Genomic DNA, 19,041 nt, shown 5'->3' on the forward strand with positions numbered 1-19,041 from the left:
TGGCAGCAGGTGACCCTGAGGCATAAACTGCCTCTTTGAATGTTCCCTCCCTTCCCAGCCTCCTAATCATGTTATCCTTCAGTGGAATTGCGGTGGTTTTTTCCACCACCTGGCTGAACTACAGCAATTGTTGAGCTTACACCTGCTTTCTGTGTTGCCCTCCAGAAAACGTGGTTCCTGGCAATGCGGACCTCTGCCCTTCGCAGCTACAGGTGATATTACAAGAATCGTAGCGAATATAATAGAGTGTCAGGTGGAGTTTGCATCTATGTCCTGAATTCAGTATGTAGTGAACCTGTGCGCCTTCAAACTCCTCTTGAAGCAGTGGCTGTCAGGATACAGACGACACAGGAAATAACTGTTTGCAACATATATCTCCCTCTAGATGGTCAGTACCCCTGAACATATTGTCTGCACTGATTGATCAACTACCTAAACCTTTCCTGCTTGTGGGCCATTTTAACTCTCATAACCTCTTGTGAGGTGGCACTGTGCTTACTGGCCAAGGTAGAGATGTCCCAAAGTAGAGATGTCGAAAATTTGCTGTCCCACCTTGGCCTCGGCCTCTGCCTCTTAAATATAGGTACCCACACACATTTCAGTGTGGTACATGGTCAAATATTCGGCCATTGATCTCTCGGTCTGCAGTCCTGGCCTTCTCCCATCATGATGACCTGTGTGGTAGTGTCCACTTCCCCATCGTCCTGTCACTCCCCTCGCCGTCATGCCCACGTACGCCTACCTAGATGGGCTTTAAACAAGGCAGACTGTGTAGCCTTCACCTTTGCTGTCACCATTCAATCTTCCCCACATGGTGCCATCGATGTTGTGATTGAGCAGGTCACTACAATGATCGTTTCTGTGATGGGAAACGCAATCCCTTCTTTAGGGTTGCCCCCGGTGAAAGACAGTCCCTTGTTATATTAACTTAAGTATGTTGTTAAATTAACCTAATTATGTCATGTATTGGAAAATTCTACTCGTTCCACATCATTACGAAATATCGTATTCATGATCCATGGAACTAGTATTAATCTAATCAAATCTGAGATAATTAAAGTGCGTCAGCGAGATCTACAGTGACATAACTGGCACCTTTCCCTGGAGCACCTAATAGCCTTTAAGTAGCTCCGTGCCTGCATTCGCCAGCTTATAAAACGACGGAAACAGGAGTCTTGGTAGAGGTACGTGTCGACCATTGGTTGCCATACATCACCTTCCCAAGTCTGGATGAATATTAGATGTCTTTTTGGGTATCATACAGCACCTTCCCAAGTCTGGATGAATATTAGATGTCTTTTTGGGTACCATACATCACCTTACCAAGTCTGGATGAATATTAGATGTCTTTTTGGGTACCATACATCACCTTACCAAGTCTGGATGAAGATCAGATGTCTCTTTGGGTACCAGACCCCAACACGTGCCCCTGGCGTTAACATCAATGGCTTGTTATCTACGGACGCAAATGCGATTGCCAAGCACTTTGCTGAGCACTGTGCTCGAGCTTCTGTGTTGGATAACTACCCCCCCAGCCTTCCGCACCTTCAAACGGCGGATGGAAAGGAAAGTCCTCTTGTTCACTGCAAGCCACAGTGAGCCCTATAACGCCACATTTACGGAATTGGAGCTCCTCAGCACCCATGCACATTGCCCCGACACAGCTCCTGGGCCGAATTGGATCCATAGTCAGATGATTGAACATCTCTCGTCTGACTACAGGTGTTAATATCATCATCATCATCATCATCATCATCATCATCACCCTCTACCGGATCTAGTGTGATGGTGTCTATCCATTGCAGTGGAGGGAGAACACCATCATTCCTGTGCTCAAACCTGGTAAAAACCCGCTTGATGCGGATAGCTATCGGCCCATCAGCCTGACCAACGTTCTTTGTAAGCTGCTGGAATGTATGATGTGTCGGCAGTTGGGTTGGGTACTGGAGTCATGTGGCTTACTGGCTCCATGTCAGGGCGGCTTCCACCAGGGTCGCTCTACCACTGATAATCTTGTCCCTCGAGTCTGAACAGCATTTTCCAGATGCCAGCATCTGGTCGCCATCTTTTATGACTTATGTAAAGCATATGACACGACCTGGCGATGTCATGTCCTTGCTTGAGTGGGGTCTCTGGGGCCCCCTCCCCATTTTTATCCAAAACTTCCTGTCGCTCTGTACTTTCAGTGTCCAAGTTGGTGCCACCCGTATTCAGGAGAATGGCGTTTTGCCGGACTCCTTATTGAGTGTGTCCCTATTTTTAGTGGCTATTATCGATCTAGCAGCAGCTGTAGGGCTGTCGGTCTCACCTTCTCTGTATGCGGATTACTTCAGCATGTTGTACAGCTCCTCCAGTACTGGTCATGCTGAATGGCACCTGCAGGGAGCCATTCACAAGGTGCAGTCATGGGCTGTAGCCGATGGCTTCCAGTTTTCAGCCACGAAGTCGGGTGTCTTGCACTTATGTCGGCATCGCACCGTTGATCCTGAACTTTACCTTAATGACAATCCACTCACTGTAGTGGAAACATATCAATTCTTAGGACTGGTTTTAGACACCCGATTCACTTGGCTACCTCATCTTCGTCAGCTTAAGCGGAATTGCTGGCAGCATCTCAATGCCCTCTTCTGCCTGCACATCACCAACAGGAATGCAGATCACTCTATGCTGTTGCAGCTCTACAGAGCCCTTGTTCAAACCCACCTTGACTATGGGAGTCTGGTTTACGGTTTGGCAGTGCTCTCGGTGTTGTTTATTCAACCCGGTGCAGCACTGTGATGTTAGCCTAGTGACGGGAGCTTTTAGAATGAGTCCGGTGACCAGTGTCCTGGTGGGTCCGGAGACCCTCCATTGCAGATCTGATGTTCACAATTGCTCGCCAGTTATGTTGCACACATTCGTAGTTCTCTTGAGCATCCGAATTAACATCTCCTTTTCCCACCTGCAGCAGTTCATCTCCCACAATGGTGGCCCAGTTTGGGCTAACAATTGCAGTTCGCGTTCTGTCTGAACTGGAGTCCTTCCCCTTACCACCTCTATTTGAGGTCCCTTCATGTGCACCTCCATGGTGTACACCTCATCCAAAGCTTCATATGGACCCTTTGTATGGCCCTAAGGACTCCGTTAACCCTGCAACTCTCCGCTGTCATTTCCTCTCAATTCTTGATGTGTTCCAGGGCTCTGAAGTTGTTTACACTGATGGCTCGATGGCTGATGGTAATGTTGGCTTCGCCTGTGTCCACAGAGGCAATATTGAACAGCATTCCTTGCCCACTGGCTGGTGTGTATTCACTGCAGAGCTTGCAGGCTTCTCTCGTGCACTTCAGTACATCCGTTCCTGTCCTGGTGGGTCGTTTCTTCTCTGTTCTGACTCCCTGAGCAGCTTACAAGCTATCGACCAATGCTACCTTCACCCTAATTTGGTAGTGACCATCCAGGATTCCATCTCTGCTCTGGAACGACCCAGTCGTTCAGTGGTGTTTGTGTGGACACCAGGAGATTTCGGAATCCCAGGTAACAATCTTGCTGACAGGCTGGCCAAGCAAGCTATGTGGAAACCACTTCTGGAGGTGGACGTCTCTGAAACTGACCGGCGTTCTGTCTTATGCTGCAAAGTTTTTCGGCTTTGGGAGACAGAATGGAATAACAGTAAGCACAACAAAGTGCGTGTCATTAAGGAGACTGCGCATGTGTGGAAGTCTTCCCTGTGGGCTTCTTGCAGGGAATTGGTTGTCCTTTGTCGGCTCGCAATGGCCATACATAGCTAATACATGGTTACCGTATTTACTCGAATCTAAGCCGCACTTTTTTTTCGGTTTTTGTAATCCAAAAAACCGCCTGCGGCTTAGAATCGAGTACAAAGCAAGCGGAAGTTCTGAAAAATGTTGGTAGGTGCCACCACAACTAACTTCTGCCGTCGAATATATGTAGCGCTACACAGGCATGCTTTGTAGGCACAAAGATGAATACTGGCGCCAAAACCTCTGCGTCAGTAAATAAATTAAAAAAAAAAAAAAAAAAAAAAAAAAGGTGGAAGACGAGCTTTTTTCTCCGCCCCGAGTTTCGACCACTGCATTTTGATACATTATTCAACGAAGTAAATACAAATTCCGTATTGTTCATCTTCGAATGTAGCAGAATTTCAATGTAATACGAAAATCCGACTGGCAAGACTGTTTGGGATGCTAGTCAATATGGCCAAGTCTACGTTCTGAATTTTTTCCTACCTGTGAGAAGAGATGGTTGCTAATAGGAACCTGATGAAATGTGATTCCCATGCAGTATTCTCTTCACCATAAGAATAATACGAATATAAACATTTTGCCATGTATTGTTTCGTGTTTGCTGCTATCTCATTTAAATCCTGTCTGCCTAATAAACTACGAAACTAGAGTGAGACAACAGCAAATGTGGAAGAATATACGTATCGTTTCATGTTTATATTCGTAATATTCTTGTGCCTAATAGTGATACAGTCAGAAATGAAGCACAGCAACTGACTAGATTTTTAAATCTAAGATGACTCTAATTTCTAAGCAGAATGTAATGTACTAAAGAGGCATCTGCAAAGATTTTCAAATGGAGAAAAATTTTCAGTAAACTCTTGTTTAGAACATCTTCTATCATACGCAGTCTGTTGCTTGGTTCTTGTTGATCATTATCAAAGAAAGCATCAGTGCAAATAACAACAAATAGCAGTCTCTCACCATTGTTTCGCTAATGAGACGATTCCTCTCTCTCTCTCTCTCTCTCTCTCTCTCTCTCTCTCCTTTTTTTTTTTTTTTTTGGTAAGCGGCGGTAGCGCGCACAAAAGCAAGCCATGCTGCGAGCCGCGACAGGCCGTAAACACTCGTTATCAGAATGCGACAAACAATGCATGACACAGTACAGTAATGCATTTTCAGCTTTGAATGACGTGAACACCTATAACAAAGAGAACGGCACTTGCCAGATCAAAGAAAAATAAGGAATCAATTCAAACCAGACGAAGCACGTGAAAAGGGGAAGGGTACCCGTATAAATACGGACGGAGCGCCTGACGCATAGCAATGGCTACCTGGTAAAGCTTAACTGCTAAGCTTACAACTCGAACCAAACTACTGTAGCTGCATCGTCATTCATTCGACCTAAATTGTGTCTCATATTACAATGGGCCAACTTTGTTTCGATTTGGAGTTGCGGCCTAAAACTTTTTTCTCTCCTCGAATTTCGAGTCCCAGATTTCAGGTGCGGCTTAGATTCGAGAATTTTTTTTTCCTTTATTTCAAGTCTCATTTTTCAGGTGCGGCTTAGATTCGAGTGCGGCTTAGATTCGAGTAAATACGGTACCTCTTCTGAGGACCCACTTCAGTGTCGCTGTGGCTCACAACTGACGGTCATCCACCTCTTGCTGGACCACCCACTTCCCGCCGCTCTGCGGTGGACTTTTAACTTTCCCAGCACCCTACGTTCATTGTTGGGTGACAATGCCTCAACAGCAGCTTCTTTAGTCTTATGTTTTATTCATGAGGGTGGGTTTTATCATTTGATCTAAGTTTTAGCACGTGTTGTTTGTCCTTATTTTCAGTCAGCCATGGTAATATGCTTTCTTGTTTTAATCTCTTCTACCTCTTTCTTCCATCTCTCTGTGGTTTTCTTGTCCTCTTTTGTTCTTTATAGTGTTTGTTGCCTTTCTGTCATTATTTTCATATTTCCTTCCTTTCGGTATTGTGCTCTACGTCTCGTTTGTTTTCTTCTTTCCCCAGTATGATTATTTTAACAGGAACATGGGACCAATGGCCAGGCACTTTGGTCTCAATGTCCTACATGTCCTCAATGGTACTTCCTGGGGTGCCGATCGAACCACTGTCCTCCGTTTGTACCAGCGCCTTGTCTGTTCAAAACTCGACTATGGGTCCTTTGTTTATGTGTCTGCACGCCCACCCCTTTTACACTGTCTCAACACTATCCAGCACCGTGGCATCCATTTGGCCACGGGTGCCTTTTACACCAGCCCAGTTGTGAGTCTGTATACTGAAGCTGCTGAACTACCACAGTCCTACTATCGTGACTTTCTCCTCAGCATGTATGCACGCCGTTTGTCTGCCGCGCTTGGCCACCCATCCTATTCCTCCTTCTTTGATGATTCCTTTGATCGTCAGTATGGGGCTGGTCCTTCTTATCTGTTACCTGCTGGAGTCTGCTTTCGGCACATGCTGCAGCGAATAAAGTTCGCACTACCTGCAACGTTCCCGGTGGGTGTGAACCCTTCGCCGCCTTGGGTTCATGAATCGGCCTGTGGTAACCTTGGCCATCATTTGCTTCCTAAGTACGCTACTCCAGCCTCAGTCTGTTTCCTTCAGTTTCGCAACCTTCGCATGGAACTTCACGATAGTACCTTAGTGTACACTAATGGCTCTTGGATTGACTGTGGGGTCAGGTGTGCCTTTGTCATTGGCGCCCATGTCCTTAGATATCGGCTTCCGGCACACTCCTCAGTATTTACAGCCGAGCTCTTCATCTCGTATCAGGCCACAGAGTACATCCGGCAACACTGCCTTTTTCAATTGTGTCCTCTGGTCAGTCTCACTCAGTGCCCTTCACTGTCTATGTTCACTGTACGCCGCCCATCTCTTAATGCAGCGGGTCCAGGAAAAATGTCAACTACTCACTCTTGGTGGAGCCAGGGTGATGTTTCCGTGAGTTCCTGGTTGTGTCGGTCTGCCAGGAAATGAAGCTGCTGCCAAAGCTGCGGTCCTAGTACCGCAGCCCGCGAGTACCTATATTCCCTCCAATGATCTCTTTGTTACTGTCTGTTTGAAGATGGTGTCCCTTTAGCATCGCCAATTGTTCTCCCTCCATGGCAATAAGCTCCAGCTGATTAAGCCTCTCCCAGCGGCTAAAACGACCTCCTGTCGGCCCTCCTGCCGGGAGGGGGTATTTTAACTCGGCTGCGTATTGGGCATTGCCTTTTTAGCCATCGTTATTTGCTAATTGGCGCTACCCACCACTTTGTACACATTGCGCCCAAGTTTTAACTGTCCGCTACTTACTGATGAACTGTCCATTTTTTGATGTTTTACGTTCCCGGTTGGGTATGGCGAAGGCCATTTAAGTTTTAGTTTTAGACCTCCATTTCGGTATGGTGTCTTTTTGAGCCCTTTTTCCACGTGCTTATTTCTAGCTGTCTTCTATTACGTCAGTGGGGTCTGACATGTAGTTGTTTTTCAACTCCTCTCTGTCTTCGAGTTCTATAGTTTTGACTTGGGCGCACTGACCCCAGTTGTTTTTGCACCCTAAAACAAAGCAAACATGAGTGATACCAGGCTTCCCCAAATCCTTTTAAGTTCAACGAAAGGTTTGGGCTGTGTGTGAGAGAGAGATAGAATGATGAACTAAGAGTCACTTTGATTGAAAGTAATTTTGATACAATGATATTTTTTCTTCCAGTTAGTATTCTTCTCTAAGACCTCGAGTACCAATCAGAGCTCATTTCAGCTTCATGTTGATATTAATAAATAAGCAGTGATCTTATTTGTAGAGTTTATCATTGAAATCCTTGGTACCTCAAAAGGGATATTTCATTTACGGGAAGTTTAAACTCAAGTAATGGAATGAGCTTCCAGAATGGAGGCATTAAGTGACTTTAATTTGGAAATGTAATCTGAAATGTGAGTCAAGAAGTGAATCTCTCAAGTGAAGATTTCAGTTCTAAAGAAATATGCAGAACAGGACCCTCACACAGTTTGTTGCAAAATCTCTCAAGAATTTTGTAAACCATTGGAGTACGTGAAACCTATGGAAATGACTACTCAAATTGCTTTTGAAGATATGACAACATGGTATTTCATGTAAAACTGAACAGTAGCACTGTGAGAAGCAAGATTAAATTATATGATTACCAAATTGATTTCTAGCCTTTTCTTGTTGTTACTCTAAGCTGGCCGGCTATGTTGCTACTTGAAATAATATATCAGTATGAATCATAGATAAAAGTTAATGAAAATTTGTGACAATGCAAATGCAGTAATTTGAATGTAGCATACACCATTAGTATGAGAAACAGTGTCTCTCATGAACCATCTTCACATTATAACATAGAAACAGATAGAAAAACAGGGCAAAGGACAGTGGCCTTGGTGGGATTGCTGCATCATATATTATAAGTAAAAAATTCTATGAATAGCTTTTGGGGGAATATGTTCAAAGCAGTTGCTGATACCGTTTGATAAAATGCAAGTGTGTTGTTCTAGAAATTGTAAAATTTGTAGGCAGATGTTCTTTTAAAATGTGATTGACGGTTGTCATTCATGTAGTTTGGACGAAGATTTTCTGTTCAGCTAATAAGGTTGAATTATTGCACAAAAAAATAAGGGTAACTTGAAATTGTATGAGACTTAACACCAGTGAATTTTATGCTCATGAAAAATTACTGTATAAAAATACTGTATTGCAAGTAAGACCAAGAGGACTTTGCTTGGTTGATATGTAATGTAATACATGTTTTGACATTTAATAGATATTTCCAAAATTAAAATTGTCGTGTAGAAGGATCATCAACAAACAATTATTTTTAGGGAATGAGAAAAGAAAACTAGATACTTCTTAAAAGAAATTATACTATCTTCAAAATTATCTTGGTTTTAACATTTAACTTGGGGTCACTGTGATTCAGACTGGATTTGTGTATAATGTTAATTGAACATCTATAACACAGATTTTTTTTTTTTTTTCTTTTTTCCCCCTCCACCTGTCAATTTGTGGAAAATGGTTTTGTCATCATTTGTTTGAACATACAGTAATTTTAAATTCCTCATAAACTGCTGAAGATCAGCCAAAGAACATTTTTAATGTTTTCAGGTACGCCAAGTGAAAAATGATCCTTTCACACTCACAAAGTGTTTAACAATTGTGTCAGAAATGATGCAGTCTCCAGATGTAACTGGCCTGACACCACAGCTACGCAGTCTGCTGGACAATTTTGTTTTAAACAATTTAGAGGTATTGCATCACAATCATTTTTCATTCTGTATTTTGATTTTGTGACAGTAATTTATTTTTGGTAAGCGCTTAGAATTGAATAGATAAATGGAACAGAGAATAACTTGTTTTCCTAGTAAAGGAAATGGTGCATGATGATAAGAGTTTTCTTTATATGGTCAGTTGTTTGATATCTTGTTAGTGTTGCTTAATTGATTAGACACATCTGTTTAAATGCCTTAATGTTGTAGTTTACTGAGAGTAGCACAGGGCAGTACATAAATTTTGGGGCTCAGTTATTTAAGGAGGTGATAAGCATATAAAACACTCGCTGCATTACTTTCAGAGAGTGGAGGAAATTAAGAACAGATAACACGCTACAAGGTGGGTTCTGTGTGTTTGACCAAATATCATGTTACAGAGTAAGAGCTAGTCATCTAATTTTCCAACTGAGTTCCATTTCTTTACTGCAGTGTTTGAGCTGAGTGAGTAACACTGGTTAACTTTTTAATTTGTATACAGAAGGATCCAGGTTCAAATCCTGAACAAACTGCTGTGGTTTCTCTAAAATATAACTTGATGTCAGTATAGTGCAATTATTACCCCATTTATTGTTCCACTGATATCATTCTGTTTGGAAATAAATTCAAACAACAAGATAAAATGTAAAAAATTATGTAACGAATTTGTGAGAGGCACATGGTATAAAATGACCACAACAAATGTAGTGGAGAAGAGCAGTCTGTACTGATTTCATATTTTGAAGATTCCTGCCCCTCTTTCACATGTCTTTTAGTATCAGTTGTCTCTCATATTTTGTTATGTATTCATTAACTATTACTTTGTAGGCTTACAAAGAAAATTTCAAACATTGTGTTTCTTTCTTTATTTCAGGTACCAGATGTGGAAGTCCTGAATGCAAGGATTCGTACTTTGGCTTTATATTCTCTATGGGATGTAGAACTTGCTAAAAAGTACATGAATCTCTTCATGTTTTATTTCAATGTACGTTAATTTTCCCAAATTGCTACACCTAATTTTTAAAATATTTTGATTGAATTTAATATGATGGGTAAAAATCCTAACTGAAATATAGTGGTATGAAGCAGATTGGAGCAGTGGATAGACCAGGTGTCGATAACCACAGAGCCTACAGGTCATGAGATGACTGCTGGTCATAAAAGTAATGAAAAGTTAATGAAATTGAATGGGTGGTCATGAATTTTGTTTTATTTGTAAAGCAGATGGGATTCTAGAATGGAGTAGCAAGTTCGCACTACCCCCACTAGTGTTGTATCCATTTGTCTATTTATCAAAAAATTACAAGGGTTGGAACTTAAATAATGGCAACTATTTATTCACAACCGATACAAAGGAGTTACATGTTTGCACCAGTTACTGTCCTTCAAAGTAGTCACCAACGTTCTGTAGAACCTGTTGCCAGTGATGCGGAAGGCGTAGTATACCGTTAGCAGAGCCTGTTCTGTTGATGGTCTGAATGGAACAGTCTAAAGTTGTGGTGATTCTTGTGTACGACTGTTATGGTGTTATCCTAATGCATTACGTTCCTCCACGGCAGACTGTCAGTGCACAATATTACTGTTCATTTTTGGAGCACCACCTGTGATCAGCTTAGCGAAAGAAGCGGCTTTCTGCGCAACCCACCCAACATTTTAAACGACAATGCGCGGGTGCATACAGCACAAGCTGTGGCTTCTCTGTTTGGCCAATGGGACTGGGAAGTACTGTACCATCCACCATACTCCCCAGACTTACGTCCTTGTTACTTTGATTTGATTCCGAAGATGAAGGAACCACTTCGTGGCATTTGCTTTAGAACTGTTCCAGAGGTTCGACAAGCAGTAGACCGCTCCATTCGCACCATCAACAGAACAGGCTCTGCTAATAGTATACTACACCTTCCACGTCAACAAAGTATTACAACCATGTATTTGTATGAGTTGGCCAATTACAGTAGTGATTCATTGATATTGTAGTCATAGGATACAGCATTTTAATTTTTTTAAGTGCACCATATTACATTTCTGAACATTTAAAGCAAGTTGCCAATCTTTGCGCCACTTTTTAATCTTATCAAGAACTTACTGAACATTTATGCAGCTTCTTTCAGACAGTACTTCATTTTAGATAACTGCATCATCTGCAAAAAGCCTGAGGTTACAATTAATATTGTCTGCAAGGTCATTAATATACAATGTAAAAGGCAAGGGTCTCAACATGCCAACCTGGGGGACACCCGGAGTTACTTCTACATCTGAGGATGACACTGTATCCAAGATAACATGCTGTCTCTTCCCTACCAAAAAGTCCTGAGTCCAGGTACAAATTTCACTTGGTACCCCCATATGACTGTACTGTCGACAATAAGCATAGGTATGGTACTGAGCCAAATGCTTCTCGGAAATCAAGAAATACTGCATCTACCTCTTGCCTTGATCAAAAGCTTTCAGTATGTCATGTGAGAAAAGTGCAAGTTGGGTTACATGATTGATGTTTTTGGAATTGTTACTGGTTGGCATAGAGGATGTCATTCTGTTCAAGATACCCGGTTATGTTTGAGTTCAGAACATGTTCGAAGATTTTGCAATAAATCAGTGTCAAGGATACTGGATGGTAGTTTTGTGGAACTCTTCTACTAGCCTTGTTGTAGACAGGTGTGACCTGTGCTTTTTCCCAGGAACTATGTGTTGCTTTTTGTTGGAGAGATCTATGATATATTGTAGTTAGAAGAGGGGCTATCATTGTCTGTGTTCAAATTCCCCTGTTAATCCTGGTTGGTTATGGTCCCATACACTTGAACAGTATTCAAGGATAATTACAGAGTAAGTAATCTAATTTGCTGACTAATTACATATATCCAGTATCCCATTAAAGAACTTCTGCCACCTGGTAGATCAAAAACTGAGCCTATGTGATTAGAAATTTATTAATCTTTGTTAATTGTTACACCTTGGCATTTGTATGAGTTGACTCTTTGCAGCTGTGACTGATTTGTAGTCTGCTTGCTATCTGCATTGTGTGAAGTGCAGATTTCTAGGCTATTTAACGTTCAAACTGAGACGCCAATTTGGAAACACCATTTTGAAATCTTAGAAACACTTAATTGGACGTTAGTGCAGCTGTTTTCAGATAGTACATTACTACAAATAACCGCATTGTCCGCTAAAAGTCTGACGATATTGTTAATATTGTCCACCAGGTCATGAATGTACAACATGAGCAGCAAAGGTTCCAACATAGTTCTGGGGATGCACTGAAAATATTTCTACTTCTGTCAATGACTCTCCATCTGAGATAGTGTTGCTTCCTTTCTACCGAGAAATCCTCTATCCAGTCACAAATGTTGTTTGATACATCGTATGATTATATATTAATCAATAAATGTTGTAGTAATGATTCAGATTCTTTTCAGTCAAGAAATACTACGTATACTTGATTATCATAATCTGTGGCTTTCATGGTATTGTGAAAGATAGGCTCAAGTTTGGTTTTGCATGCCTGATGAGTCTGTATGGATGTCATTCTGTTTGATACATCATTGGACTTCAGCTCAGAATAGATTCTAATATTCTGGAAGGGTAAATATAATTGCTATTGGATGGTAGGTTTGTGAATAACTCTGCTATGCTTCTTGTATGCAGGTATGATGTGTGCTTTCTCCCAGTCATGAGCCACTTTCAGTTTTAGCAATTTCTGCTTTTTCTAAACATCACCAACATTAAAATCTGTGTTGCTCATTTCTGATATAGTAGGAGTATTAATTTGAACTTTGGTTGCACTGACAATGTTCACTTATAAGCAGAAATTTTACAGGTATCGTGAAAGATCTTTCAGTAAGATAATTCAGCTGCATAAGTCACTGAAGATGCCATACATTGCCTTTTTGCCATCCAAATGATTTCCTTACAACCATCTCTTTGCCTATAGAACTGTCCTTCGTTTTACCCTTGTTGAGCATTAGTTGCTGTTCCTTTAGATGTTTCATTAACAGAAACTGTAAACTATGGAAGCTCTCTCCCATCACCAACTGTTGTGCTTGGTAAATCTCTTCACAGTGCATGTTCAAGTGTTATTCTTTCTTTAGCCACAGTTGCTCTATACACTAGGTTTGGATTTCTTTTGTAAGATATGACACTATTGCTTCTTTACCTAGGTTACTGACCATGCAAATATTTCTACTTGATTTATTATCCATTTGTACTTGTTTGAACTAAGTTATAATGTTGACAAACTTCTACAATAGAAAGTTACACATGAAAGAGAAAGAAGTCCCTGTTCATTGAGAGTTCTTCAAATTGTCAAATAACTGTGGGTAATATCATACTTCTATTTGTTGAGTTGCAGACAAGGACAAAGAAAAGACTGTTGCACACTAAGTTTTTGCCAAACCCTTCTTCAGAAAAGAAAGGAAAACACACACACATTCAGCAGCCGGAGATAGGGGTCATGTGTAAATGACGTGTGCCTGCTTGTTTGAATGTGCATATGTGTTTTCCTTTTTTTCCTGAAGAAAGCTTTGGCAGAAAGCATAGTGTGTAACAGTCCTTTAATTGTGCCTGTCTACAACTCAGCATATGATCTTTACGGTGAGTACCAATGTATTCTTCTCATAATTGTTTATATTTCAACCTGGAACTTCCATTGTTTGTTATGCTTTTATTTGTAATTTTTTGTGTAGGTGATGTTGAAGAGCTTTTAGGAAGGTCAGAAATTACCTTATACCATGTGCTACCCAAAAGTTCCTGGAATGCATGTGTAGATGGTGAAGTCTAGCTAGTAGAGTGAAATGCTGCAATGTGGCACGTCATACATCCTTTGAGAGTTAGTGGCTCAGGCAGTGTTGTGCTAGGTGGTCACATTTAGATTTTTATGCTCATTTCCCCATTCTCATGTAATGTGTGTCTTGCAAATTGACAGCAGTAGGTACCTGGGAACTATGTACGTGCATAAACTTTTGTTTCAGACTCAGAAGAACTGCTGCATAAACAAATGACATATTGAAGCAAGCAGTTAAAGAAGACACCTAAGTTCAGTCAAACTTAAGACTGTTTTAACTCTTGAAAATGTCACTGCTGTTTGAAATATGATGGCGGCAGACCAACCAGGACATACGAAATATTGTGGGGATGTTGTACGGGACATATCAGAGGATTTTGTCAGATTGAACTGATGTATGGGCAAATGGTTCCTCCGTCATGACAGTTCGAAGTCACACACGTTGATCACCCAGGAGTTTCTGGTGAAAAACAAAATTACAGTTCTACCTTATCCACGATATTCACCCAACCTGGCACTAAGTGACTTCTGTTTATAACCCCAGAATGAAACTTAAGTTAAAAATATGGAGATTTCACACAGTCGAAGAGTCGGACAGAATTGCAGGTGGTACTAAACAGGCTAATGAGAAATGCATTCCAAGGAGCTTTCAGTTTGTAGAAAAACTCTTGAGAGTGGTGTGTATACTCACAAGGGGACTACTTTGAAAGTGGTGGTATATAAGATCCAGGTAAAGCATGATTTTATTTATTGGTGTATTCCCAGAACTTTTGGGTGGCACCTTGTACAATACACTGCCGTAAAATTATTTTTTATTGAAGACAATGGATTTCGGACATGTCCAAAAGAACAGATACCATCATCATAAACATAAGGCATACCGGCCAGTGATCTTCAGTGCGGACTCACTCACATTTCTCAAACTCTTATGGGAATCGGTAGATTGACTGCCACGAGTAGTGAGTATAGTGGGCAAAAAACGGGGCACTACAAATGTAGTGTGTGGACAGTAAGTTGGAAATGGGGGAGGGGGGGGTCTCATGGAAAGCGTGCAAGACATAAGTCCTTGCAGTCGCACTATCCTGTGTCCTCGATGGCTCAGTCGGATAGAGCATCTGCCAAGTAACCAGATCCTGGGTTCCAGTCCTGGTTGGGGTACGTATTTTCAACAGTCCCCATTGATATTTATCAGTGCCTGTAACCAGCTAATGGTCTGGATTTTATTGAAATTTCAAAGACATTCTGGTCATATGTAAGTATGTCTGTGCTGCCAAAGTCAGTTTCCAGACTCTGATTGATGACAAGTAACTGAAATGAAGGGTATGAACTGCTTTTTCAAATATTCGTTTACATTGGAAAATACGAGAACTCTGTTTCAGTTTAATTCTCGCACCCATGCAAAAAATGGTCAGTGGCATTGAGAAGCAATTGAAATGGTTAAAACTGAACAATTGTCCAGTGCCTAACATTGTCCATATCAAATTCTGTACAGAATTTGAGGCTGATTTAGCGCCCTTTATAACCACAACATATTGTTGATTGCTTGAACATAAAACTGTCCCCAGTTATTGAGAGAAAGCACAGGTCACACCATCTACAGGAAACATAACAGAAGTGAGTCACAAAACTACTGTCCATACTCACTGATGTCCATCTATTGCATGGTATTAAAAAATATTCTGAGCTCATACGTAATGGAATATCTTGGACAGAATGAGCTTGCGATATTGGTAATCACGATTTCGTTACTAGGAGCCAGTCATGAACACGTCTTAATAATAATACTTTCATCATTTCACCTTTTTTGTGCATTATTGTTATTACAACTTTATAGACATTCACAAGTGATTCATTATTGTCTTTTTTGAAATTAATTACAGCTCATGTTGTGTTAAATGCTAAGATCATCATACAGGAGATAGGCAAAATAATGTGAACACCTGTACTTACTTGGGAATGATTTATTAATCAATATTCTTCTTCGAATACTGACATATTGTAATTGTATAGCCTCCAGTGGAATGTTGTGCCCCTCTCCAATCAGAACCTCTTCTAGCTTCTGTAGTAACAAGGGTGGCAGAAATCTGCTCTGGAGTCTGCACTCCAATACCACCCACAAGGGTTCTATAATGTTTAAGTCCAGGGACTGTGCTGGCCAGGGAAGACACTGTGGTTCAGTTGCATGCTCCTCACATGATTATATTGTCCTGGCTGTGTGAATGGGTGCATTATTGTCCTGAAATATGGCATCATTGTTGAGGTAAAACATTTGAATCATGGGGTGCACCTGATCACCAAATGTTCACATAATCAGTGGCTGTAACACGGCCTCTGAGAGTAATGATGGGACAAGCAGGATACCATGATGTGGCTGTCCACACTTCCATCTCCATGCTTAACCATTGGAATTAATCAATCGGGATTGTAGGCTTCTTTTGGTGTTCTCCAGATGTAATCCCAGCACAGTATTGGAAATAACGGACTCATCGGACCATATGACATGTTTCCACGGATCAGCTGTCCAGAATTTATGCTCCTGACACCATGTTTTATGCTTCTTAGCACTGGTTGTCATCACTAATGGTTTCGGTATAGCAGCTTGTCCATGAATATTTGCTTTATGGGGTTCTTGGCAGAAAGTGTCGATATATACTGGTCTCGAAGATGAATATTGGGTGCTGCAGTCACTTTACCCGCTGTGGTTTATTTTGGACACAATTTGTGTTAGTATATAACAATGTCTGTCATTTAGTTTTCATTTAATTACGTTCACACGATGATGTCTTTCCATGTTTTGTGTAGGCTGTCATGACTTTTTGAAACAGTTGCTCTTGAAACTTCCAATAAGTTGGCTGTCTTGGTTACTGATGCTCCAGCTAGTAGGGCCCCAACAGTTTGCTCTCTTTGGAACTGTTAAGTCTTTCATTGCACGTCGACCTTGGCCTCTGAATGCAAATACGAAGTATGCACTACTCATAAACAACCTGCACTAATGTCTTGTCTAGTCCATACTGAACACACACAGTCCAGCGCAACACCTGCCTTACCAGCGTTATTGACTGTCCAACACAACCATCCCATTGCTGCCACCCTTCACATTATTTTGCCTATCCCTCGTATTTATATGTACTGATGCAGGGAATGCCAGGTCATTGGATACAAAATCTGAATTGCAATTATGTGTCCAGAAGGAAATAATAATCAGTCGAATGACAAAGGCATTAGCGCTCTTTCCGGGTTTTGAGGAGATTTCAGAAGTGGTGCGAAGATTCTAAACTTTTTATAAATGTTTATAAGTGTAAAATTGTGTACTTCACGAAACACCAGTCTTAGTATCCTATGAGTATAATATCAGTGAGTCACATTTGGAATCAGTCAACTCGGAAAAGTACGTACACGTAACAATTTGTAGTGATGTGAAATGGTCTGAGTAGATAAGTTAGCTGCACTTAAAGGAAAAGTCTCAAGAAAACTATAAAATGATGGCACAAGACTTTTGGCCAATACATATCTTCGGGAGAAACATTGGTAATGCCAATAGACACACATAAAAGAACACACACTGTCCTAGCTTTTGGAACTAATGGTGCCTTCCTCGGGGAGGAAAGAGAAAGAGAATGGGGAGAGTTCTCTACAGGAGGATTCCTCTTGTCCTATTCCAAAAGCCAAGATGCTGTATATGCTTCCACATGTGTCTGTTGTCAGTGCTATGTCAGGACTGGTGTTCTATCAGTAAAGCGTGTGCCTGGAAACCAAGAGGTTGCGCCATCAAATCTGTCTCTCCAAGATTTGTCACCCTTCGTTTTAACTTAGCCTTCACCCAAGCCAAACGTATTCTGTGCTATTAATTTGCAATCGTTCTGTTTTGGCAGTAGTGGCAAATAAAAAAGTTATAACCAAAATTTCATTCGTACATAATTTGCAAGTTTAAATGGTCTTTAGTTCCCAACACTTGAACTAGCAATATCTCCCAGCATGTAGATGTTAAAGATGTATTTCCTCAGCTAATGTGCCATGCCACAATATTGATAATATTTTGGATGTAAATTTTGTGTGTGCAAAACAGTGCTGTTTAGATTTTTTCCACTTCCTTATATCTGTATTTGTGACTATTTTTCAGATGTACAAACATTGTTTATGTTACTGGATGTTTATCTTGTACCTCAGTCATTTAATGACATTGTGACCACTTCTACATGTGAAATGTTTTATTATTGAACTAATGTATTTCTACGTCTTGATACTTCCTGCATGAGAAATTATTATATTGCTTGCTTGCATTCCACAAGAGCTCAGATCCATTTGTTGCCATACTGACGTGGACTTTCTGTAATTTCCTTAAAGCATTCCATCTGAATACCCAGCTGGCTCTCTATCAGTCACTGAAAATTTCTACTTCATCTTTGTTTGTTTGAAGTCACTGCTCCACTTATAATAATAATAATAATAATAATAATAATAATAATAATATAATAAGAAGAAGAAGAAGAAGAAGAAGAAGAAGAAATTGAGCACTGTGGTAATATACACATAAAAGTACAGTTAATGCCATTTTTAAATTATGTTTTTGAGATAAGTAAAAGACGATTAGCTTATATAAAATATTTAATTTGAATGGAAGGCTTTTAAATGCATCTTTTTAACAGTTGGATGTTCAGGAAAATGAAGACATCTACCTAACAGTCATCAAAGCCATTTTTGATTTGTTCGTTGTACATGGAATAAATACTTTCCAAGTGGATACAGAGATAGGTAAGAAATTTATTATATTAAAAGTAGACTAATTTCCATTATAGTTAATGAAATTGAGAAATCTTTTGTTGGCTTTTATTACTTTCGATATGGCATATACTGAAATTATTATCTGTTGTAATTTGATCATTATCTTGAAAACTCTTATGGTCAAGTCTTTTTCTACTTGTTTCTCAAGTTTCTCAGAATTGGGTAGCTGCTATAAAAGTCCTGCTTGCATACTCATAGTTGCTTGCTATAAGACATTAAGTTTATTTGACTCATTTGTAAAGCAACTGATGTTAATTTTCAGTTGCATTACAGTTGAAAGCAAGTAAACCCAGAGAGTTATTAGATTTATGAATCTGGAATGTGGCTTACAAATATGACAGGAAATCAGAAATTTTTGAAATTAAAGTATAAACAAAAACTTGCTTTGTTACTCATTCATAATATACACTCCTGGAAATGGAAAAAAGAACACATTGACACCGGTGTGTCAGACCCACCATACTTGCTCCGGACACTGCGAGAGGGCTGTACAAGCAATGATCA

The 19,041-nt window shown here is 40.5% G+C and overlaps 1 protein-coding gene across 1 annotated transcript in view; it reads left to right on the top strand.

Annotated features, from left to right (window-relative positions):
* LOC124789750 (condensin complex subunit 3) overlaps positions 1 to 19,041 on the top strand; it is a 185,625-nt gene that overhangs the window by 104,107 nt on the left and 62,477 nt on the right. Inside the window, exons 11-13 of the mRNA XM_047257204.1 lie at positions 8,839 to 8,979; positions 9,853 to 9,963; positions 18,402 to 18,507. Of these exons, the coding sequence (XP_047113160.1) occupies positions 8,839 to 8,979; positions 9,853 to 9,963; positions 18,402 to 18,507 (358 nt within the window). The remainder of the gene's footprint in view (positions 1 to 8,838; positions 8,980 to 9,852; positions 9,964 to 18,401; positions 18,508 to 19,041) is intronic.

The sequence above is a fragment of the Schistocerca piceifrons genome, chromosome 3 (genome assembly GCF_021461385.2).
Source record: "Schistocerca piceifrons isolate TAMUIC-IGC-003096 chromosome 3, iqSchPice1.1, whole genome shotgun sequence".
NCBI classification, from domain to species: domain Eukaryota; kingdom Metazoa; phylum Arthropoda; class Insecta; order Orthoptera; family Acrididae; genus Schistocerca; species Schistocerca piceifrons.